At 38.7% G+C, this 26,183-nt stretch overlaps 1 protein-coding gene across 2 annotated transcripts in view; it reads right to left on the bottom strand.

Moving 5' to 3' along the window:
- Nucleotides 1-26,183, bottom strand: part of Hsd17b12 (hydroxysteroid 17-beta dehydrogenase 12) — a 162,082-nt gene that overhangs the window by 82,808 nt on the left and 53,091 nt on the right. For both annotated transcript variants that reach the window (XM_029554007.1, XM_008848933.2), the window contains exons 2-3: nucleotides 24,889-24,935; nucleotides 18,351-18,426 (exon numbers count right to left, since the gene is read on the bottom strand). In XM_029554007.1, the coding sequence (XP_029409867.1) occupies nucleotides 18,351-18,426; nucleotides 24,889-24,935 (123 nt within the window). The remainder of the gene's footprint in view (nucleotides 1-18,350; nucleotides 18,427-24,888; nucleotides 24,936-26,183) is intronic.

Below are 26,183 nucleotides of genomic sequence, written 5' to 3'. Positions count from 1 at the left end.
TTAAGTGGGCTGGAGAAATGGCTCAGGAGGTAAGAGCACTGGCTGCCCTTGGAGGATCAGGATTAGATTCCCAACACCAACATGGTGGCTAACAACTGTCTATAACTCCAGCTCCAGGAAATTCAACACCCTCTACTGACCTCCTCAGGCACTGCACAACATGAGTACACTTACATAGCAATATACTCAAACACACAAAATAAAAATAGGAAATAAAATATTCTTAAAAAATCAGTTAAGTAAAAAAGGCTAACTACTAGCATTTGAAATATACACATAAATGGATTTGAAATTCACAAAAGAAGGTATCAGGAGTTAAGACATGAAAATAGATTGGTACTTGCAGACATCTGTTTCGTCTTGTTTTGCTTTCAAGGTGACAGGTCACAAAGAATTAAGGTGCAGGTATAAATATGCATCTGTTGCTGTGTTTGTAGCATGATCTTAAACACTGTATTTACCTACTTACTAAAGAGCTGGAAAGAAACAGCAGTATCTTGTTCATTAGAAAGACACTATTGGTAGCTTTGAGAATGAGTTCACTCTTACGTAGGTATCCAATAGAGCTAACGTGTACATGTTCCAAAGACATCCAGGATTATTCATAGTAGTGTGACTGTTATTAGTCCAAACTAGTTAACTCAAATATCAAACTGAAAGCTTGCATTCACAAACATAATAATTCTAGTTGAAGCCGAATTTCAAAAGAAAACTATTTCATCATGCAATTTATATGAAGTTCACAGTCAAAACTAAATGAGAATATTAGCAGCGAAACAGTGGTTGGGGTGGGGGGAAGCAGGAGAAACGGCTAGAGGAACATGGCATGCTCCTCTCACTTGATAACCAAACAGCTGTTTTTTTAGAGCTCTCCAATGCTCCAAGTTCATACCGTGTCTGTATTAACACTGCCAGGAACATCTTTTTCTTTCTCTCTCTCTCTCTCTCTCTCTCTCTCTCTCTCTCTCTCTCTCTCTCTTTTTTTAATTTTTACAAAAACTTTGAGAATTTCATACATGTATATAAGGTGTTTTGATCAAATCCATGCCACTCCCTCCCCTCCAACATCCCCCCCCCCAAAGAGGTAACCCTAAAATCTTTTAAGGATTAGATACAAGCTCCCAAATACTTTTGACATTTTTGGCTTTGGAACAGAGTATGTTGCTAACAGGCCCAAGGACATTTTTACTTTTAGCCAAGAAACTGACTATATTTCTTTGGGGTGTTTTACCCCAACTGCCTAGACAATTCCTACCTCCTATTCTTATCACACCATCCTCTGAAGATGTTACCCAAATTGCCAATAGGGAACCAGGACACAGACCGCTCTGGCTTCTTCCATGCTGAACTGGGACACAGGGTTAGGAAATTGGAGTACCCCTTCAGTGGGTCTATTTAAAGACTCCCAAATTGCATAACTCTTGTCTCTAAGGGGAGAAGAAAGTCCTTGAATCAAGAATGGGAGATGTGGAGAAGTAAAGGCAAGAGTAATTAGCATTACAAGTTCTAGACAGGGAACTAGAAAAAAGTCAGAACAGGGCAATTTTCAAATGTTCATATGAGAGTCCACTGGAGTTTCTTGACAAGGGCTTCCAAAAGCATCCCTCTATTGGGTTCTTCCTCATTTTTCTTTTGTCTTCCAAGGCTGAACTAGTTGGCTGGGAAGAGTGGCTGGATACTCAGGTGAGGGTCCAGTGACCCTGCTTGGCACTCCTTTAATGAATGAGCACAACCCTCAACAAACCCAAAGGTGACTATGTTTAGCAATCAGGCTCAGCCGAAGATGTGATGATGGTAATTATTTCATGCAGAAGGGACTGCTGTATAGCATCATCTTATTAAAAGGACCTGGAATTTAAAAGGATTTGGTGCTAGGAGCCACACATGAGGGAGAATATAAGTCTTTTGTTTTTCTGAGTCTGTGTTACTTCACTTCTAGGAACATTTCTATATGACACAAAAGCAAAGTTAACAAAAGATATTTATATTGCATTCACATACCCTACAAAAGAAATACACTTCACTGAATATAAGGCAAATCCAAGAGATGAAATGTTCATGTCCTCCAAATGCTCTATACTGTCCTGTAAACAACACTGACCTCAAAGCTAAGAGACCACACACTCAATTTTTCTCAGTGTCCAAGCACACCCCTTGAGTGAGAGTATGTGAGGGGTATGGCAAACCTAACACAATGTACTCCATCTGAAGAACAGGGTCACACCTTCAGCTGACTGTTGCCCTGCAGAAACGTAGGTTACAGAGGGTTCAAAGATCTTTGAATTTTCAAAAGAAAATGTACACTAAAATTTGTGATGAAATAAAATATCCTGGTTTTATAAAATAAAAAGTGGGCCCCCAAAGAGCCATGTGTATAATACTGGTTAGAGACACATCAAAAGACTGCTATATAAACAAGTCCATAAGGAACCAGGCAAGAGACAGGATTGAGATACCAACTTCCTCTAAGGAGGAAGAAAAGCTAGGTATATAAGGACATGTGTGAAGAAAACAGGTCCCTGTTGAAAGGAAGCAACCAGGAGCAGCAGAGATGTGAATATTCTCCACAGGGACGGCTTTGGGACTTCATGGCAACAGGCCGTTTTTCCAGTGCAAAACACAAGACTCAGCTTAGCCTCAGTTTGACTTTCTGAGGTTTCAGTTACCTACCCACTGTCAACTGTTGTCAGAATACATTAAGTGGAAAATTTCAGAAATACACAATTCTCAAGTTTTAAATTGTACCATGTGACTGGTGTGAAAGAAAGTTCCCAAAAGAACTCCTGCACTTTGAACTGAACTTCCTGCAAGACTCACCAACTGATTATCACTCCGGAGATTGTGGAGTTTGTAAAGTTGTAAATCCGAGCCTATTTACAGATTATCTAGGGATATCATTAACCTCATAAATAGCCAAACACTGCCTACCTGTGTTTCTGAATTAACATTCTTATGACTAATAAAATGTATTAACTTAGCAGACCACCAGGTCTCACCAATCAAAAAGCTAAGAATGTCATCAGATAGCATCTGAGACCTATAGTAAAAATCCTCCTGCTTTGCTATGACCTGCCAACAGAATGTATCCACCAATATATTTGAAAAGTGTCTTGATTTATGACTTTTCTTTGTTCTGTTACTATAAAAACGTAATGTAACTGTTACCACGCCAGAACATGGAATTTGGGGTAACCTGAATCTGTGTTCTGAGGCCACGGTCACTCATATTTGGCTCCAAAATAAACGATCTCTTATCCCCTTTGAGGGTTATGCTTTTGCATGAACACTGGTATGATGAAACTTCATGTTATCAGGCTCTGTCCCACTTGGGATATGGCTCAGACGTTTGTCCAGTACATCCATGCTGTATGCTTCCCGACCCTTAGTCCTTTAGTTTTGTTTATCAGATCAACTGTCCTGATACTACAGTGCATAAGTTCAATTAATCCTTATTTTACTAAATAAAGGCCCCAATGCCCAAACATTAGAGTAGTTATACAGAGATCATAAAATGTGGAAGGCTGGATTAGCTGTGTTACTATGGCAATGTTATAAGGTAGATGGGGAAAAGCACAGAGGGCTCAATATTACCTGCGAATTCAGTATCCGGAGGCAGCAATATACAGAACTGATGATGATCAACAACATGATCAACAGAGGAAGAAAGGCAGAGTCCTAAACGGGGGGGGGGGGGGTGCTCCTATACTGCTGGTCCAACATTCATTCATGAAACCACTGCTCAATGGTTTAACATAGGCTTTCTGGTGAGGGTCAGTGACAGTCACATCTGCCATTAATTCGGAAACAGGAATCAAAACCCCTGATTTAAATGACAGGATTAGAAAAACAAAGCATATACTCAAAGGCTTTTGGATTCTAGATTAATACCATAAAGGCTGACTGAAGGGCTGAAAGGAACACTTAAGAAATACTACCCAGTAAGAAGTTCCAATCCCACCTAAGGAAACTGTGGTAACAGATGGCTGCTGGAAGAGACAGAGACAGTGCCTTTCAAGCATGGGACTTTTGGTAGGCCAGGCCCCAGTGGATGGACCCACACTGAAGGAGATTTGGAGACACAAATTAAGACTCTATAGGTCATATATACACACACACATACACACACACTAGAATAGATTAAATTGGGCGGAAGGCAATAAGGGGAGGTGGGGAGAGGACCTATATAACATTAAATTATATTGTATGAAATTCAAAAATTTTTAAAAAAAAGAAATACCACCCAAAACAAGAGAACAAAACCTGGAGTTAGAGGGTCCATGATTGAAGCTCAGCTTTATAGTCTGCTGAGTGATCCTGGATAGCTCTGCCAGGGCTCAGTGTCTTTATAGTTGTTCTAACGATTACTCATGGATGGGAATTTCACTACAGAAATATTACTGCAAAACTATCTGCTTTTAAAGAAAAGCTTGTTTTATAAAGTTGTCTTAAGTTATTAGTTTTACTCATTAAAATTGTCCTTAAGTATAATGATTATCTTTAATAAAGACAAAAAAAAAAAAAAAGGCTAAGATTGGGGCCTGCTGCCCATTTCCCCAGTTCTATGCTGGGTTTCTGTCTGATTGAGTATGCTGACACCATTGCTCTAAGTTCAGATGAGCAAGGTCCCAGGAGCCTGTAAGACTGTTTCCATATGGTCATGCACCTGCAAGGTCCCAGGAGCCTGTAAGACTGTTTCCATATGGTCATGCACCTCCTCCCCTGGTTCGTACAATCTTTATGCACCCTCTTCCTCAACAGTCCCTGAGCCCTGGGTGGGTAAAGTTTAATATAGGAGTCCTGTCCAGGGACCCACATGCTGTAGACTCTTATTCTCTATGCTTTGGCATTTGTGGTCTTTTTTGTTTATTGCCCTCTGCATAATGGAGCTTCCCTGATGAGAGCTGAGAGATGAATTAGTATTCTCTCTATCCCTTGTTCTACTATGCTCCAAGAGTCTTAGGTGTAGAGGTTCCATTGTAGATGTTAGGCACCTCACAGACACTTATTGTCTGCGTGGAACTCTGTAATGATTATTGCTGGGTGAGGAAGAGTTGACCTTCTTTAAGGTAGAGACTCTAGAAAGGCTGACTAGACCCCAGGGAATGCCCTTGCACTGAGGGACATCTGGGTACATTAACTTGACTCAATAGGCCTTAGCATATATGACAGAATTCATGAAATCTTGTGGAGGGGAGGCTATGGGGGTACAGATGAAGGAGGGGGTTTAAAAATAAGATGGTTTATATGAAATGCACAAAACCTTAATAAAAATATACATAAAAGACAAAAAAGGAACGAATACTCCATTTTAATTATATGTTCATGTCTCTTAAAAGATCCATGATCGGGGGCTGGAGAGATGGCTCAGCGGTTAAGAACACTGGCTGTTCTTGCAGAAGACCCAGGTTCGAATCCCAGCACCCACATGGCAGCTAACAACTGTCTATAACTCCAGTTCCAGGGGATCCGACAGCCTCTTCTGACCTCCACAGGCAATGCACGACATAGGTGCACTTATCTACATGCAGGCAATACATGCATACACATAAAAATAATAAAACTAAAAAAAAAAAAAAAAGATCAATGATCCAACTGCAACAAGCAACTGCACCCAGAGTCAGGTTGTGTTTCTCTTCTCTTGATGTCACCATCTAATTTCATTTTGGGACTGCTCCTTGCAAAAGTTACCGTCCAGTTACCAAGCTACAATACTTTCAGTATACTGAACAGCATTGAGTAATGGGGAACACACATTAAGGTACCCAAACTCTGTCAACTTCTTCCATTAACTGGAGATCACCTGGTCTTTCAGATTTGGTTTCTACATGTACAAAATAAAGGTTTTACTCTATCAGAAGTTCATAAACCCAGCTGGCAAGCTGGGTTGGCATGAAAAGATGCTTGCTACCAAGTCTGACAACTTGACTTAGATCCTGGAACCCATATGGTAGAAGGAGAGAATCAACTCTCAAAAGTTGTCTGACTTCCACACATGCTCTGTGTCACATGCATGCACACAAACATGCACACATAAAAATTTAAAGAAAAAAATTTAAATCATGTGAGGAATATGCTTTCCAACTACATGTATCTATGATTAAATATTTCACAAAAGAGAATGTATTTTCATATGGCTTAATCCTTTTTCAGACATTCCAGTGATTCTTTGATTTTGTGTGTTTCTACAGCAGAAAGCAGACTGATAGAACAATAAACCTTAATGCATACCTACAGTGCTCAATATTAATTATATATATTACAAATAAGGGAATAACACAATTTAAAATTTGTGAAAATTCAACATGGTTTTAATGGCTTCATCTTTTTGATTAAAGTATTACATTCTGTACTAGGTCATTTAAATTACCTAAGTAACTAATTCTAAGATTAGTATATAACAAAAACTGCATTTAATAAGTAATGAGCAAAAATGAGATTAAATATATTCTTGTCAATTATCAGTTGTTCTGGTAATCTCATTTTAAACTTCATTTTAAAGTGACCTATTTCATAAAGGCTTCAAAGTATTTTTTCTTTCTGATGAATAAGGACGAAATCCCCATACAAAACTACTGAATTCTAGAATCATTTCAGAGACTATGCCTTTCTACAAATTCTTCTTGGGTGAAGACTATACCCCAAATTACAATTATTCACCAAGAGCAGCAATCACCAATGTAAAAGCAGGAGGGGAAACACCAATCATCTACTTAAATGGCTCTCATCCATTTCATAGCACCCTGGTCCCACATTTCCCAACCAAATGGGGGTGGGGGATAGGGGGCTTTTTACACAAGTCATGGAACCACCAATAATCCAATTGCAAAGACCACTCATCGTTTTAAAGAAGCTGTACAAACATAGGCAAACATTTTAATTAGAGGTACAGCTAGTGTCTGGCCATAGTACAGGGAACTCCCACACGCTGCATGCCAGCTGGAGAAGAGCAACATTCAAGCAGCTGACTTAATTGGAGATGCAAACCAACACACGCTAATTTGGCTGAGCCAACTAATTGGTAGGTATGCACATTTCTCACAAAATATCCACCCATATTACAGATGTTGTTCCCTAGCTGAGTAAACGAATGGCAACAAACAGTAATGAAGTTGAAATAAGCTACACTTGGTGAAATTGTTTAGTTGGGCAGATTTATAACAGGGTCTCACATTAGCTTAGAAAAATAATGTGTGCCAAAATTAGAACATAACTAAATCTTTTTGTGCAGGTTTAAGAAGTCAATGAGATTCTACAATAGCCCCACAGCAGCACAATACTTGGTAAGTACCCGCATCCCTCTAAGCCATGGCAGGCCTACTGCAAACAAATGCAGAAGGACTGAGCCCTTCTCTTTCTTTAGAATCTGATGTAAACTAAACATGTTTGTCTGTGCAAAGACAAAAATTATATTTATCAATAAATCTATGATGGCAAAAAAAAAAAAAAAAAACAGAGGGGAGAAGGCAGACACACCTGCTTCCAGCCATAATGGTGTAGAAAAACCAAAATTACTCGCTTCAAACCAAAAAACTGGATGAAATACATGAAGCAATGGTTTTTGCATCTGACAAGAGACAATACAGGGCAGAGCAACCTAAGAAAGAGGAAACAAATAGGTGAGTTTATGACTGTCCGAGCCTACAGCTCAAAGGGTCTTCTAGAAGGCAAAGAAGAAAACTTGGAGCCCAGCAGTTCCACCTGAATTGAGAAATCAGTACACAAAATATTAAAAGTTACTGCAGAAATATTTTTATTTTTAAGGTAGATGATGAACATTCAAAAAGAGAGACGATAAAATAATATTGAAAAGTAACAAAATTGCCAGGCTTGGTGGTGCACGCCTTTAATCCCAGCACTCAGGAGGCAGAGGCAGGCGGATCTCTGTGAGTTTGAGGCCAGCCTGGTCTACATAGTGAGTTCCAGGCCAGCTGGAGCTACAGGGAGACCCTGTCTCAAAAAGAGCAAAAGAAAAAAGTAACTAAACTAAGACCATAAACATTTCTAGACTTGACCACCTATCACTTATGCTTATGGTTAGGTAAGTCTTCTTTCAGGTCTTTATGATTCCATATTCAAAAATTTGGGCCTCAAATTAAGAATAAAGTTCTTTGTAACAATATTTTACACCAAATAAATAAATAAATAAATCTTGCCATTCCCAGACAGCCACTAGTTAGCAGTATTGAGCAAGAAGGATGGGAGTGAGAACCACATACACAGTTAGCTCTCCTCTTGTAAGAGCTGCTCTGTTTATCAAGCCCATAATGGGAACAAAGCTATTAAAATCAATAAAAGAAGCACCAACATGCTTGCCAATTAAATACAGGCAAGAAATAACTAACAATGAATTTGATTCGACACTTACACTTCTTAGTCTAGATAAAACATTCATAAAACATCCTGCATAGACTGGCACAACTGTGAATAAAATATTTTCTGAGATTATGTCTCTAAATAGAAACATAATACATAAAAACACATCTACAGAAGTCCTTAGAGATTTTTCAATACGTTTGATGTTCATGCCCTCAGGCTAATCACTGACTAAATCATATTAATTTGTTCTATATTATATTCAACCCTGATATCACTAATTACAATAATGTATTTTAAAGTAGTTGGTTCCTAAGGTTACCTAAAGGCTCTAACCATAAGCCAGGTCAAAACCCTGAATGCTGAAGAAGAAACATGAATGATGCTCAGCAGCCAAGACTACTTACTGCTCTTATGGAGGGCCACAGGTAGGGCGGCTCAAGATTGCCTGGAACTTCAGCTCCAGGGAATTCAACACCTTCTCTGGCTTCCAAGGACACCTACACTCACATGTACTCACACATAGCCACAGATATATAGACAGACAGATATATATATATATATATATATATAATATATATTATACACACATAATTAAAAATAAAAATAAATGTTTAAAAAAATATGGCATCAGTAAATGATGAACCAGTACTTTTGACACTTACCGATGCTGCAGAGAATTACTCCTGGGTCAAGTTTTCTACCCAGTGTAAATCAACATCAACACCAAGAACAGACCATCTGACAAACAGTACCAAGAAACTGAGTCAGTATTCACAAGACTCTGTAGTCTAAATTTGGATACCTGGCATGTTGCTGATTACTGAAAAGAATATTTGCAAACAGAATGGACCTGAAAAGTGAAGATTTAAGTTACTTTGAGAAAGCTTTCTTTTTTAATTTTTCACTAATTCTCACAATAGCTGGTTTTGTTTGGGCAAACTTTTAAATGATGTGCTGTCCTTACTGATCTCCTGTAATTCAGCACAAATATTCTTTGGGCAATCATAGTATTAATTATAAGCAGTGGCAGGTTATATTTTTAACATGAATTATACTTCCCAACAGTTTTCAATCTTACATGCTCACTGCCAAAGTTGCCATGCCACTCACTCATCAAGAAGCAGAGTCTAGGCACTGCTCTTGTAGAGGACCCAGGTTCGGTTCCCAGCATCTACATGGCAACTAACAACTGTCTATAACTCCAGTTCTGGGCATCTGACACTTTCTTGTGACCTCCAAGGACATTGCACAATATGGGTGCACTTACATACATGTAAAATAATAAAAAATTTTTTAAAAAGAAGCAGAGTCTAATGGGAAGGGGAAAAGGACAAGAAAAGAAAGGGGAGGAGAGTACTGTGGGGGTGGGGGATGCTTAACATATAATATATAATATATACTTGTGTGAAAAAAACAGGATAAAAAAAAAGGAAGAAAGGAAAAGAGGTAGAGTCTAGTGTCTAGTATAAGTAACTGCCCTAGTTAGCTTTCTATTGCTGTGATAAAACACTGACAAAAACCAAGTTGGAGAGAAAAGTTTTATTTCATCTTACAGCTTCCAAGTGGCAGCCCATCACTGAGGAAGCCAGGGCAGGAACTCAGGGCAGGAACCTGGAGACAGGAACTGAAATACAGTCCACAGAAGAACAACGCTTACTGACTTGTTCCTCTGGCCTGTGCTCGGCCTGCTTTTTATACAACCTAGTACCACTTGGCCAGGGGTGGCACTACCCACACCACATTGGGCTGGACCCCCAACAGTAGCTCAGTAGTAGACTGCCTGCCTACTTGCAAATGAGACCCTAGGTTTGATTCCCAGCATCAAAGAGAGGGAGAGAGGAAGAATCTATACCCTCTACTTAACTATGGACAGACTTATGACTGCTTTGCCAGAGTATGGTAACATCATATGGATCCTAGGACTAAGTCAAAAAAGATGAGTTTCTGCCTTGTTCTCCTGAAATACTCACTCTAGGGGTAAAATGTAACAAGTCCAACTACTCAGATGGCCTTGCTAGAGGGACTCTAATCAACAGTCCCAGGTGAGTGCAGCCTTGTAACAGCCCCCTGTCATGGCACCAGACCTGTGAAAGAGTGATCCTGGATCTTCATATTAGACCACCAGCTGACTATCACTGACTGACCTCAACAGTGGCATGAGGAACAAAAGAATTATCCACCTTGGTGCTTGCAAAATTCCTAAGTGGCAGAACTTTTGAGAGTCTAAAACTGGCTGCTTTGCCACAGTTAAATTTAGGATGGTCTGTTACACAGTAATAATAACTGAAACATAAACTGGTAAGACAATATGTAAGTTTAAAGAAGCTCTAAGTATGTAGAAAATATAACATATTGACAGGCCTTTTCTGTAAAACTAATCAGAATAATGGCCAAATACTATCTATACAATGTGTCTTTATTTTTACATGGGAATGTAATTAATTTGCATTAGCTAATAAGAATCTTTCTCCTTACCTGCACATAATTAAATAAAGCAAGTTTATAGCCATGACCAGAAATGTTTCATTTAATGTGAAATCTCAATGAGGCATGACAAGGCCCCTAGAAAGGGAAAGGGATTTCACTCCCAGATGTGGAAACAATGCTTCAAAGACCTCCTGGGAAATTTTCCTAGGACCTGTGTAAAGTCTCGATTTTAGAGCTAGTACAGAATCCCACTTTCTGGAAAGCAAGGACACGGTTAATTTTGGAAATCTTAGAGTAAGAAGCTACCTTCACAGCTACAAGTACTACAGACAAAGCCAGTAGAGGCAAATGGATGGATGGACTTGGCATATATGAACTCTAAGGGCAGTAAGGCTATCTCTGGCATTGTAAAAGTGATTTAAGAAATATAACTTTGGGGCTAGAGAGATGGCTCAGCAGTTACAAGCACTTGTTACTGTTGCAGAGGGCCTGGGTTCTGTCCCAGCACTCACATAGTAGCTAACTATCTGTAACTCCAGTTCTAGAGGATCCAATGCCCTCTTCTGGCTTCCTTGGGCACCAGGCATGCAGGCAGTACACATATAAACATACATACATACATGCAGGCAAGCAAAATGCTTATATACATAAGTCTTTAAAAATAATATTTTAAAAAGTCACAACTCTAGGGCCTGTGTTTACTCTCTAATCTTGCCATCATGTGCTTCTAGCTGCATTAAATCTGTAGCACAGAGGTCTTTCTTGTGCTCATTATTGCTCCTGTTCCTTTATGTCAAAACAGCAGGCTAAATGCAATAGGGTATCAAATTAATGAGACTATTATTACACAAAAAAAACTGTGGAACAGTGCTGGCAACATGACTCAGTGGACACATTTTGCCAAGCCTAAAGACCTGAGTTTGATCTCTGGAACCCACATGTTAGGAGAGAATCAACTCCTACAAGTTGTCCTCTGACTTCCACACATGTGAATACAAAATATGGTGGAAAGAAAAAACTGAAGCTTTGGATTGGCCTTGGAGCTCCACGCATGCCATGTCACACATGCATACATACACACAATAAATAAATGCTTTTAAAAATTGTAGAAAAGGTGCTGGAGAGATGGCTCAGCATTTAAGAGCACTGGCTGTTCTTGCAGAGGACCTGGGTTCAATTCCCAGAACCCACATGGCAGCCAATAACTTCCAGTTTCAGGGGATCTGATGCACTCTTCTGACGTCTGTGGGCACTGCATGACATACATGCAGGTAATATACTCATACACATAAAATATTTTAAATTAAATCATGGAACAAAGTTATTTGGTCAAATCCAAATCTTAGTGTGTTGATTTAATCACGAGAAAGGACTATCCCATTCCTCTGTTGACCACAAACCAGGAAAATTGTCATTTTTAAAAGGTTTGCATTTCAAGAGATGACACCATGGAACCACAAGTTCACCCCAAAGCTTTACACCAAGAGATAAAATTACAAAAAAGAAAAAAGAAAATCAGTGTGTTTGTTTTTAATCAAAGCTAACTATGGGGCATTTAATCAGAAGTATTAACTACCATAAAATAACATGAACTGTAAATACCATCAGCTCTGAATTCTGTGAGCTATAGGGTTGCTCTGTAAGCTGGTCACCTTTGTGTTGTGCTTTACTAGAAACAAAAATCTTTCTTAGCTTCAAAAATTAGAAAGGACTTTTTCCCTTGATAAATCAAAAGTGGCAAATATAGAGACAGGTGTGGTGGTGCCCTTCCTTTATTCCCAGCACTTGGGAGGCAGAGAGGCAGGTGGATCTCTGGTAAGATCAAGCCCAGCCTGGCCCACAAACCTAGCTGTTACTACAGGGAGACCCTGTCTCAAAGAGACAAAAAAAAGGTAGCAAATATACTTAATATATAAATAATCCTGGCTCACAACGATAGTAAAGTGTATTACATGTGTTAGGACTGTGGGCTTGTCAGAAGTCAGTGTGTGACAGGTATCTTTAGAAGAACCTGGAATATCATCAAGGCATCGAGGCAGGCCATCCTCATGAAGCAGGTATCCTTTCTTGGAGATACACTATATTCCCTGTTAAACTATGTGCAATCCTTTTTAAATTTTTCTGAAGAGCCAGGTGTTGAGGTGCACACCTATAATCCCAGCACTTGGGAGGCAGAGGCAGATCTTTGTGAGTTCAAGGCCAGCCTGGTCTACATAGTGAGTTCCAGGTCAGCTGGGGCTACAGGGAGACCCTGTCTCAAAGAGACAAAAAATTTATGTATTTATTTTATGTGTTTGAGTGTTGTACCTGCACACATTTAAGTGCATCATGTGCACTATGCTTGTAGAGGCAAGAAGAGGGTGTCAGATCCCCTAGAACTGAAGTTGTTAGCTGCCACGTAGGTGCTCGGAACCAAACCCAGGCCCTCTGCAAGAACAGCTAGTGCTGTGCTCTTAATGTCTGAGCCATCTCTCCAGCCCTGACTTTTGATTCTTGGACTCTGGTGTAGAAATTATTAATAAGAATAGGATCCTTGAAAAGACCTTAAAGGACTTTTGGGTTGGGCTTAAACATAGTTCTGAGCTCCTTCTCTATAGGAAATGCAGTTAAGTCACAGGGAATTATACTATACTACTACTGAAGCCGTGCCTTAAGGAAACAAAGTGCTGTTGCATTTGAGTTGGCAGAAATGGGTGCAGAAGGCCTGTGGAATGCTATGGCTTCTCAATGCACTGAAGCACTTACAGAGGGAAATAACAAGATGAGGACACCGAACTTTCAACTCACAATTTTTTCATGAGAGAAACAGGACTTCTATGCTCAAAAACTTGTGTATTATAGCCACAGAGTTCACCTAGTTAATACACGATATAGATGTACTGATGCAGAATCACAATCTAAGATCAATGTATCTCACATGTGAAAGCAAATTACTGAATGAAATGAATGAAACCTAGAGATCGGGAACTGGGGATCTGTGTACCCAATGAAGATGAGACTCTAAAGGCCCAAGCTATCTGGGGCTCCTGTGACAGTGAAAATGCAAATGGCCCACTCTGAGATTCCTCTTCCCTGTTTGAAGATCTGATAAGAACACAATAATGGTAAGGTAGTTTTCTTGGAAGAGAATTATTCTTCTCACAATTCGACTCAGTCATCCCTTAATGTCATATATAACAGGGTTACGTTGGGCTGGAGAGATGGCTCAATGGTTAAGAGCACTAGCTCTCACAGAGGACCTGGGTTTGGCTCCTAGTACCTACATGGTGGCTAACAACCATCTGTATCTCCAGTTCCAGAAGATCCAACATCCTCTTCTGACCTCCACAGGCATTGCAGAACACGAATGCACTTACATACATGCAGGCAATACACTCATACATAAAAATAAAAAAGAACATTTAAAAAAACAACAGGGTTAGGTTGTAGCATTCTTTGGGGGAACCAGCACAAAGTTTGATCCATATGCTAATAACTGATACACAAAAGTAATTGAAAAATTGCTACTTTGTACTGATAGAGAAATAAATATGTGTGAAAATGGATTCTGAGTTAGACTAAGAAAATTTGAGTGGGACCAATTTCCTTTATATGATTCACTTACCTGAGAATTCCATTTGATGGTTAGCTCATATACCTGTGGGTTGACTGAAACAGGGGTGTCCTGACAGTCTGTACTATGTGAAACTGGGAGGCCTTCGCAGCATAAGGTAGAAGCAAGAAAAGGCTTAAAGAAATTAGAATGGTGGAGCTGATTTATCATGTATAACAGGCACATACACAACCCTCAATTGTTATATCCCTAGGAGTACCAAGAGGACACTCTGGTGCTAAGATGCTACTCTCATTAATGTGTCATACAGGGCATCAGGTTATCCTGCCAATCACAAAATTCACCGAACTGCCATGAAATGATAACTTTTTGCTGTTCTCTCTCTCTTTAGCCCTTTGTTTGCTTTGTAGCACTTTGTAGAAATTGCAACTACTTAATTATTTGTCTGCTTTTTTGCTTGATTTGGTTTTGACTTTTTTTACCCATTTGTTTTCACTGTCTCCTTCACTAAAATACAGGTTATGGGAGAGCAGAGGCTGTATCCAATTTGTTCAGCACTGTACTTCAAATGCCTCCCATGCCACCAAGTACACAGGCCTTCAATACAGATGTGCTCAAAGCACAACCAAAGAAATGCAGAATTTGTCTATCTTTGTCATCACAAAATCCTGGTCTCCCTTCTTCTGAAACAGATACACTCATGAAAACATTATTCTTCCAAAGAGACAATTCACATCTCAGTTAAAACTTGCTCTAGGGCTAGGAAAAACCAGGTGTGGTGGTGAATACCTGTAACCCCAGCACTTAGGAGGTAAAGACGGGAGGCTCAGGAGTTCAAGATCGTCCTCAGCTGTTTGTCTGTCTGTCTGTCTGTCTGATCTATCTATCTATCTATCTATCTATCTATCATCTATCTATCATCTATCTATCTATCTATCTATCTATCTATCTATCTATCTATCTATCTATCTATCTATCTATCTATCTATCTATCATCTATCCATCCTATCTAACTACCTACCTACCTAAGGAGTTCTAGGTCAGCTTGAAATACATGAAACTGCCTCAAAAGTTTATCCTGACTTATAAATCTTCTGTAATCTCCTGCATATTTCATTAGCATATGACAGTCTGCTGCTATAACTTCTATGAAATCATAATATGCCCAGAAAAAAAAAAAAAACTTTTTCTTAAGAATTTTCAGCATGAAATTAATTCCTTTAAATAAAGGTTAATTCAATGCCTTTATATCTGTCCCTCCATGAAAATATCTGAACAGAATCATATTTTGCCCAATATTCATATTACTTTAAATTGTAAATTAACTAAATTCTCAAATATCATTAAAATAAGTACTGGCTTATTGAACAAATTTTACAGAAGCTCAAATACATATTAAAAGCAACCTAAGGGGCTGAGGAGAAGACTCAGCAGTTAAGAGCACTGGCTACTCTTACAGAAAATCCAGGTTCAAATCTTAGCACCCACATGTCAGCTAACAACCATCCCAACTGTCCGTAACTCCAGTTCCAGCCCTCTTCTGTCCTCTGTGGGCATTGCACAACACAGGTGCACTTACATATAGGTCTAAAATCATATACATAAAACAAAAATAAATAAATAAATTTAAAAATAAAAGCAACCTAAGGTAGTTATTCTTACTATCAAGGAAACTGTGGATTCATTCATATCAATCCTTCAAAATTCAACATTCCATTTAATGGAAATTTCTGCTTTCCATTTGTGAATCTTTTCTTGTACCAACCAACAGCTGCTTTCATTAAGAGGGAATCTCTACACGTGTCAATATATCTCCATCACTCTCAGAGTCAGTAAATACTCGGCTATAAGGAATTGAGAAGGAAACAGCAGGAAAATCTACGCACTATGTAAATCCACCCCCATCCTGTAACCACCTTAGACTTAACACTGTCATATCTTAATTCAAAATCATTTCAGTAAAACCGCAAAATATTCTGTCTTGGCCCTTATTGCATTTACATAGCTGCAATCTTGAACATTAAAACCCTGAAATGCCAAAAGCTCTATTGAATTCTATGTATATGTGCAGTTTGTAAAGATTTATACTTGTAGTAAAGTTTTAAAAGAATTTATTTTAAAAATTCTAACTTAATACATAATACTCCCAATACTTAATATTGGGACTCTCCAAAAGCAGCATGGCTTTTGGACTGGGATGTAACTTAGTGAAAAAGCAAATGTTGAACACTGACAAGGACTATAAACAAAATCAAATCTATTTTTCAATCTTAAAATGAAAAGTACCAGGGCTGGAGAGACGGCTCAGCTGTTAAGAGCACTGACTGCTCTTGCAGAGGACTTGGGTTTGATTCCCAGCACCCACATGGCGGCTACGAACCGTCCTTAACTCCAGTTCCAGGATAATCTGAAGCCCTCTTCTGACCTCCGCAGCATTGCATGACACAGGAGCACTCACATACATGCAGGTAATACACTCATACACACAAAATAAAAATAATAAATAAAACATTTTTTTAAAAGATGACAAGCACCTAGCTAAGTAAAATCTGTTCAATCAGACCAGCTATGTATAGGTTGGAAAAAAATAACAAAACATGTACCTGATAAAGATATTGGCTCAAAAATGAGGTAAAACAGTCTGTAAACTCTTAACAGGCAGAAGTTAGTAATTAAATACAGAAAACATCCTTTCATCTGAGTTGGAACAATTTGCTAGTTGGGTCCTGAGAGTAGTTAAAGCACTGCAACCATTTTAACTTAAATCATGTAAATGTAATTCATTCGCCAATCCTCTGTGTGGGGTCAAGGCCTTGTTTTTGAGACTGGATCTGCATACTGAATTGCACAGCATCTTCCAAGTCTTCCCCAGCCATGTGTCAGTTCTAACTGTAGTTTCAGGTTTTTTGTATGAAGAAACATATATCAGAAACCAAATTTCTTCTTACTTCTTACAAGTTTCCAAATAGTCCATATTTACCTTGGTCATGTCAACTGGACAATAAATTTCTAAAAGAACTTATTTATTTTTTTCAGAGACTTCAACAAAGTTTTTAAAGAAATCACTTTTTCACAATATTACATCATTTTATAGAATTTATAAGTGTATCCAACATAAGTTCAGGGACAAACATAATCAACCCTCAGGCAGCAAACAATATGACTGGTGCAAGTGAAAGTGTGCCTAGAAGCCTGCTGGCTACAGAGAGCACACCAGGGACATTTGTCAGTGTGTTCCAAAAAGGAAATGGTCAGAGCAGATATACTCATCTGGTTAGCAAAGCAAAAGTCCGCTAGCAGAGTGTTTAAATGTTGTAATTCAGGTGCCAAGTGCTGCTGACTAAGAAAGATACAAATTGCTTCCTGTCATCTGATGGCACCTTTCCTCATGGTTCTTGATCACATGACACTGTAAACTATAGCAAAAAGTATTCTGGGATACTTTTAAGAAAAGAAATATTTCAGTAGAATATGATAAAATAATCACAATTTAACTCTTAATGGAACTAAATGTGTTGGTAAAAGAAATTTTAGTCAAATTACAACAGATCTAAAATGATTTTATGAAACCAGGCGTGGTGGTACACACCTTTAATCCCAGCACTCCAGAGACAAAGGCAGGTGGATCTTTGAGATGGAGGTCAGCCTGGTCTACAGAGTGAGTTCCAGGCTAGCGAGTGCTACATAGTAAGACCTGCCAAAAAGATGTGATTTTATGAAATTATTTGGAAGATTAATACACATTTTAAATAAAAAAAAAACTTTTAAGCCTAGCACTCAAGAAACTGATGCAAGAGGATCACAGCATGCTATATTTTACAAGTTCAAAGCCAGCCTAGGCTGAACAATGAGACTGTCTCCAAAAAAAATTTTTTTTTAATTTTAAAATTAGCTATTTAAAAAATGGTCCATCTTTAAAGCATGCCATGAACAAACAGAAGTTTTAGAGTTCTTTTTAAACTGTAAATAAATATGCCAGTGCTAGGTGCCTGCTTGAAAGCATTGAGATTGGTACTCCTTTTGGGATCATGGAGTATTTAATGCAAAAACTTACTGATCTCACTGGAAACCTGATTCAGCTTATCCTGTGATCTGCTGATTAGGACAATCTTCATTCCACGCTTTGCTAACTGAAAAAAACAAAAGATCTGAATCACATTTGTGAACTTCATGATAAAATATAAATTAGACATATCCTCTTTTTAAGAAACCTGGCCAAGTGATCACTCAAACTGAAAAATAAGTGCAATGAACTGGCAATCCAAAATGAATTATTTTTCAGAAAGAATTCCCCAAAGGCTTAAGTTTCTGACCAAGTATTTATAGCTCAAAGTGTTTTTAAAGGATGGTGACTTTTACTTTTTGTTTTGGATCTATACATTGTATGGGTTTTTTGCATTGTTGTCTTTTTTTTAACTTTTTTGATTTATTTATTTTTATTCTAGGTGTACAAGTGTTATGCCTGCATGTATGTAAGTGTACCCATGTCATGCAATGCCTGTGGAGGACAGAAGAGGGTGTCAGATCTCCTGCAACTGGAGTTTTAGACAGCCGTTAGCCACCATGTAGATGCTGGGAATCAAACCCAGGTCTTCTGCAAGAACAGTCAGTGCTGTTAGCCACTGAGCCATCTCTCCAGCCCCAAGTCTTCTATTTCTACAATTTAAACTTTGGGAATTAAGAAGTTGTTAAAGACTGGAAACATAAAACAAAGATCAGTGGGGCTGGCAAAGAAAACTACAGGTCATGTTAGTCATTCCTATAAATATAATCAATTAAAATCTGTATTTGAGTATTGCAATAGTCTTTATCATTAACTTGACTGGGCTTAGAATCACCAAGGAAACATATCTTTGCACCGGTGTGTCAATGAGAGTATTTCTAAAAAGTTTTTCTGAAGAGGGAAGATACACCCTAGTGGACAGCACCACCCATGGGCTGGGGTCCTGGCATCAGTAAGAAAAAAGCAAGTTGAGAAGCTGAGAAAGCATTCTCTGATCTTTTTTTTTTAATGTTATGAGTGTTTTGTCTACATGTAACTGTACCACATGTGCAATGCCCACAGAGGTCAGAAGAGAGCATCAGGTCCCCTGGAACTGGAGTTACAAACAGTTGTGAGGTGCTGCATTCAGGTTCTCTACAAGAGCAGACAGTGCTCTTAACCTCTGAGCCACCTCTCCAGCTCTCTGATTCTGACTGGGGATATAAGGTGACAGCTGCCTCAAGTTCCTGTTGCTATGACTTTCCTATCCTTGAACTATGAGACAAAGGAAACCTTTCCTCCTTAAGTTGCTTCTGTCAGGTATTTTGCTGCAGTGAGAAAAGTAACCAATACAATCATTAAGATTTAAGGACAATAAAAGCAAACTACAATAGTTAATGTATAAATTAATAAATAACTTCCTGAAGAGAATCTCCTATGTACACACGTACCCAACACTGTGTAAATGTTGCACAGAATAAAAAGATTTACGGCAATGTATTCCTGCCACAGAGGCACATAAATATGGAGGCAGAGAAAAAGCACTAAGAGGCACAAAACTTCTTATTGAATTATTCCAGACAATTTATAAATGAGCAACACTTTGGGTGCTGTGAAGTATAAGTGATTTAGTAAACTAATATCCCAGCCTTAAATCCTAAAGTCAGCTTTTATTAAGTAATGAACAATATTGCAAATGAGGTTATAGAAGATCATTTTTTATAAAAATAATGAGGCCTGGGTAATTTGCTAAATTAATCTGCTGTAAAACCACTAAAGAATCCATTAGCCCATACTGATACTTTAAGAAAAAAGAAAAACACATTAACAGAGTAGGAGGGACAGAGAAAAGCTCTTATTTATAGACAATCACCACCAGACATGGTGGCTTATGCTTGGTATTTCAGTACTCAGGAGGCAGAAGAAGGAAGATTGCCATGAATTTGGGTCAGCCTGGGCTACATGAGCTCCAGACATAAAAACAAAAACAAAACCCACAACAACCATGATCTAATAAAGACAGAGATCATTAGAAAATCACCATTTTAAATACTATAGTAAATTACCTAATTTAGACAAAATTATCAATGGGTTTTAAAACCACTGAATAAAAATATTGCTGGAAAATAGGATATTTAAATTCTCAAAGTATCTCACATATTCTTTATTACTTTTATAATGGAGAACTGGGATAGACAGCATCTTAATAAATTGTTTATTTTGACATAATCAATAATGGGACAACTGGATGTCTTGTGCCTCTTGATAAAATGAGTTCAGGGGCATTAATATTACTTGCATTACCATTTCTGCTAAAAAATGTTTATCCTGAATCTAATCATGAGGAAACAAATTCAAATTTGTCTATAAAACAATTAGCTTGCAATTTTTCAAAACTTGCCATTCATAAGGAGCTGTGAATGTAGCTCAGTAGCACAGCCCTTCCCTAGCATGTGCAAGGCCCTGGGTTCCATCCTCAACACCACTTAAAAGGGTCGTTGATAAGAAAGGAGAAGAAAGAAAAGAGAGCAACACAAAGAAACTCTTCTGGATTTATGGAAGATAAGGGACATAATACCAAATGCAATGCAATCCACAACCTTTAACTAGAGAAAAGTAAGAAGTACAAAGCACATTACTGGAAACCTGGGAAAGTTGAATATAGCCTCTGTATTCAGACATAAATGCTATACTTCCCGTGTGTGAACACTGTATCAAAGTTGTAAATATTTCATTCTTAAGAGACTCATCCTGAAATACTGAGTGAATTGTTATAAGCCCTATAACTAATTTATAGGTGCAGCTAAATAACAGTGATGATGATAATTATAACATAATGTAAAATTTAAATGTGACAGGATGTCAACTGGTGAATATGGGATTTGCATCTGCCAGCATCTTCATCAGACAGGTAATAACACAGACCACAGGTGTCTTTGTGAGGACTGGAGGGCAGGGAAACTTGTCTCAAGAGTATTACCAAGGTTCCTTCTTTATAAAGTGGTCTTCAAATTATTATTCTTTGCCAGTCTTTGATTACACCACAGAGAACTTGAATCCTTAGCTTGTACCTATCAATATCTGAACTGTGGAAATGATGTCAGAATAGTCTGGAAATGTGACTGCCAGAACAATGTTTCTCTTTTGGAAAAGGCTCAAAATAATAGTTTTTGTAAAGATTTATTTTTACTTTTATTTATGTGTGTCTGTGGAAGTGTATTCCACATATGTACAGGTGCCTGTGGAAGCCTGTAGAGCACATGGAATCCCCTGGTGCTGAGTTACAGGAGGGTGTGAGCTACCTGACATGGGTGCTGGGAACTAAACATATCCTCAGTATTCTTAACCACAGAGCCATTTCTCCAGCCCCTAAAAATAACAGACACTAAAAACTGATGACTGGGGCCAGTGAGATGACTCAGTAGGTAAAGGTACTTTTCCCACCAAACCTGACAACCTGAGTTCAATCCCTGGGACCTACATGGTAGAAGGAAAGAAATGACTCAACAAGTTGTCCTCTGACCTTCATATGTACACTGTGATGTGTGCCTACACATACACATAAATAAACAAATAAATAAGGGCTAGATAGATGACTTAGTGGTTAAGAACATGAACTAGAGATCTTAGCAGACAGCCTGAGAGGGTGGGTTATGACCTCCATCAGTGGAGGGGCTGGGATCTCAGCAGACCGCCAGAGAGTGCCGGGTTCTGGACTCCCTCTGGCATAGAGGCTGAGAACACAGAGGACTGCCTGAGAGCACCCAGATCCTGCTTCCACATGGTGCTATCAAAATGCCTGAAAGCAAATCCTGAACCCATCACTCTCGAGTCCAGCCTTGGCAGACAAAAGAAAAATGAGAAGGAACCCAATAGAGGGATGTTTTTGGAAGGCCTTGTCAAGAAATTCCAAAGGACTCTCATATGAACATTTGAAAATTGCACTGTTCTTTCTTCTAGTTCCCTGTCTAGAACTTGTAATACTAACTACTCTTGCCTTTACTTCTCCTTCAAATCTCCTAGTCACCAGCCAAGGACTTTTCCCCCTACAGATAAGAGTTATGCAATTACTGAAGGGGTACCCCAATTGCCTCATCCTGTGTCCCTGTTCAGCATGGGAAGCCAGAGCTCTCTGCATCCTGATTCCTGCAAGGTTACCCGCAAGATGGGTAACCTCTTCAGAGGATTGTGTGATAAGAATAGGAGGTAGGAATTGGCTAGGCAATTAAGGTAAAGAAAAGTAGCCAGTTTCTTGGCTAAAATTTATAATGTCCTTGGGCCTCTTAGCAACATACTCCATTCCAAAGGCCAAAAATGTCGAAAGTATTTAGGAGCTTTTATCTAATCCTTAAAAGATTTTAGGGTTATCTCTTCAGAGTGGGGAATGTTAAGAGTAGCCAAAAGCCCTATCAAAATAGGAGATAGGAATTGGCTAGGCAGGGTAAAGAAAAGTAGCCAGTTTCTTGGCTAAAATTTATAATGTCCTTGGGCCTCTTAGCAACATACTCCATTCCAAAGGCCAAAAATGTCGAAAGTATTTAGGAGCTTTTATCTAATCCTTAAAAGATTTTAGGGTTACCTCTTCAGAGGGGGGAATGTTAGAGTAGCCAAAAGCCCTATAAAAATAAATAAATAAATAAATAAATAAATAAGAAAGAGTACATGACGTTATCAGAAAAACAGTGATGGGGAGATATGGGAGGAGCTGGAGGGGAGGGAGTGGGCATGGATTTGATCAAAACACCTTATATGCATGTATGAAATTCTCAATAAATTATTTTTAAAAAAATCAGCCAAATTGGGCTTTCAGAAAGTTTTTATTTTGGAGAGTTAGAATAAGTGCCTTTACATTAAATACATAAAAGTATAAATTGCACAAGATAAAATGCTTGTATATATAGTTTCAGTTTTGACAGATGTACATGCCTGTGTAACCATCACAATTGTGAACTGAAGTTCTCAGAAAAAAACAAGCCCATACCTATGTTAAAGATTCCACAAGGCTGATTGATTAGAACTTTCACAATTGTGGAGAGTTGGAATGATCCAGCTTCAGAGCCAAATTATCTTGGGCTATCTTTAGTCCCTGAAGAGCCATTCATTACCCACCTCTGAGTAGGACCTAACGTCTCTGTGACTATCAGGTAAAACCTTTTGGAATGTATTGTCTTAACAGACCACCAGCTTCCAACAACCCAAAAGTCAAGAATGTCAATGTCATCAAACAGCAGATGAGACCTATAGCATATTTTTTCCCATCTGCCTGATGCCCCCATTCAAACAAACAAAAAAATTTTTTGAGCTTGGGCTTTGCATCACTCAGGCTGCCCCTGAACTCACTTCATAGTGAAAGATGATCTGGAACTTCTGATATTTCTGCCTCTACCTCCTGAATGCTGGGATTATGGGTGTCCAATTTGTAAGGTGCTAGGGATTAAACCCAAGACTGTGCATGCTAGGCAAGCATTCTACCGGCAAGCTACATCCCCAGCCCCCAACCAATATATATGAAAATACCTTGATTTATGACTCTTTTTGTTGTTGCTGTTCTAGAATTATTAATAACATCATAAACCATTTCCATTAAAAAAAAAAAAACATGAACTGGTCTTGTGGAGGACCCAAGTTCAGTTCACAGTGCCCACATCTGGCAGTTCACTATGGCCTTTAAGTCTAGCCTCAGGGGATCCAATGCACTTTTCTAGCCTCCCAGGACACTTGTACATGTCATACGAACACACATGCATGCATGCACAAATAAAAATATAATATTTAAAAATATGCTCTCAGGAGGCTGAGCTCCATGAGTTTCAAGCAGCCTGGCCTAAATAGGGTTCTAGGTCAGTCAGGGACACCTAGTGGGACTCTGTCCTAAAAGAAAAAAACCTTTAAGGGGCTCGACAGATGGATCTATAGTTAAGAGTGTGTACTGCTCTTGCAGAGGACTTGAATTCACCTGGTTCCCAGCACCCACATGAAATGGTTCAGAACCCATGGCTCGTAACTCCAGCTCCAGGGGATCCGATTCTCTCTACTGGCCTCCATGGCACTGGCACTCATGTGCACACACACACATACAGACACATAATTAAAAACTAAAAATTTTAGGGGCTGAAGAGATGGCTCAGTGGTTAAAAGCACTGACTGCTCTTGCAGATGACCTAGGTTCAATTCCCAGTACCCACATGGTGGCTGACAACTGTCTGTAACTCCAGTTCCAGAGGACCTGACACTCTCTTTGGATCTCCACGGGCATTGCATGACACAGGTGCCCTGACATACATGCAGGTAATACACTCATACACATTAAAAAAAAAATTTTTTTGAATAATTAAGTATTTTAAAATATCTTTAAAATAAATATAAGGATTTTTTTTTTTAAATCAAAACTACTATTGTGCTGAGTGAAGTTACATGCACCTTTAATCACAGCACTCCAGAGGCAGAGGCAGGCAGATCTCTGTGAGATGAAGGCCAGCCTGGTGTGCACACCAAGTTTCAGGCCAGCTGGGGCTACAGGAAGACCACCTCAAAAACTAAAAACAAAACAACAAAAAAATTACTATTATAAAACTTTGCTACTTTTAAGCAGACCCTGAAAACCACCTACCTCTTCTGCATATGCTTTTCCAATTCCATCAGTGCTGCCTGTGACAACTGAGAAAGGAAAAAGAACAGTTTAGTTTAAGCACTCCAACAAGGAAGTGGTCTAGCTAGAACCCACCAATTATACCCAAGAAAACTAGCGCAATACTATGACATAAAAGAGCAAGATCCAAAGCTAGGTATGTACCTTAGTGGTAGAGTGTAGTACCTAGAACGCATGAAGCCCTGGGTTCAATTGTTAGCAAAATGTATAAATAAATATGTAAATAAATAAGCAAAACTGGCTGCACAAGTTTAGGGTTGAACATCTATCACAACATCTAAAATTTAACACTGAAATATCAAGTGTGATAAGGATGTAAAATAACTGGAGCACTCACACCTATTCAGGAGTACAGTAAAATTGATACAGTCATTTGGGGAAAACTATTTAGCAGTATGGTAAGAATTAAAGATATGTCTGCTAATGAACCAGCAATCCCCAACAGACATGGGTGCCTTGTGGCTACTAAAGGAATGTACATGGTAGCTTTACTGACGTACAGCACATATACCTGCCCAAGTATTAATCTACAGAAGAGTAAAACTGAAGTATAGACAGAGTATTTAACAGACAGCAATAAAATGAACAATCACATAACCTCTAAGACATGTTAACAGAAAACACTGTAAGTTCACAATATTCATTCCATAGCACCACTCAAAAAAGAAAAAAATGTACATTTATGAAGGTCCTGCTTAGGTATCATCTTTTCAAACCTTTAAAACATTTTAGTATTAAAAATCAAAAGGGGGGGCTGGTGAGATGACTTAGCAGCTAAGAGCACTGGCTGCCCTTGCAGAGAACCTAGGTTTGACTACCAGCACCCACATGGTGGCTAACAACTGTTTGGAACTCCAGTTCCAAGGGATCTGACACTCTCATTTGACCTCCGTAGGCATTATACAACATGGGTGCACTTACACACATGCAGACAATACACTTATATATATATAAAACAAAAGATGACTTAGCAGCTAAGAGCACTGGCTGCCCTTGCAGAGAACCTAGGTTTGACTACCAGCACCCACATGGTGGCTAACAACTGTTTGGAACTCCAGTTCCAAGGGATCTGACACTCTCATTTGACCTCCGTAGGCATTATACAACATGGGTGCACTTACACACATGCAGACAATACACTTATATATATATAAAACAAAAAAATAATATTTTTTAAAAATAAAAAACCAGAACAAACCCATGTACCTATATGACCTAGCTTCACCCACGATCAACTTCAGATTAATCTTACTTCA

This window comes from Nannospalax galili, unplaced genomic scaffold (genome assembly GCF_000622305.1).
Source record: "Nannospalax galili isolate Female #2095 unplaced genomic scaffold, S.galili_v1.0 scaffold784, whole genome shotgun sequence".
NCBI lineage: Eukaryota > Metazoa > Chordata > Mammalia > Rodentia > Spalacidae > Nannospalax > Nannospalax galili.
The sequence above is the reverse complement of the archived record's forward strand: the minus strand, read 5'-3'. Positions and strand labels throughout refer to the sequence as shown.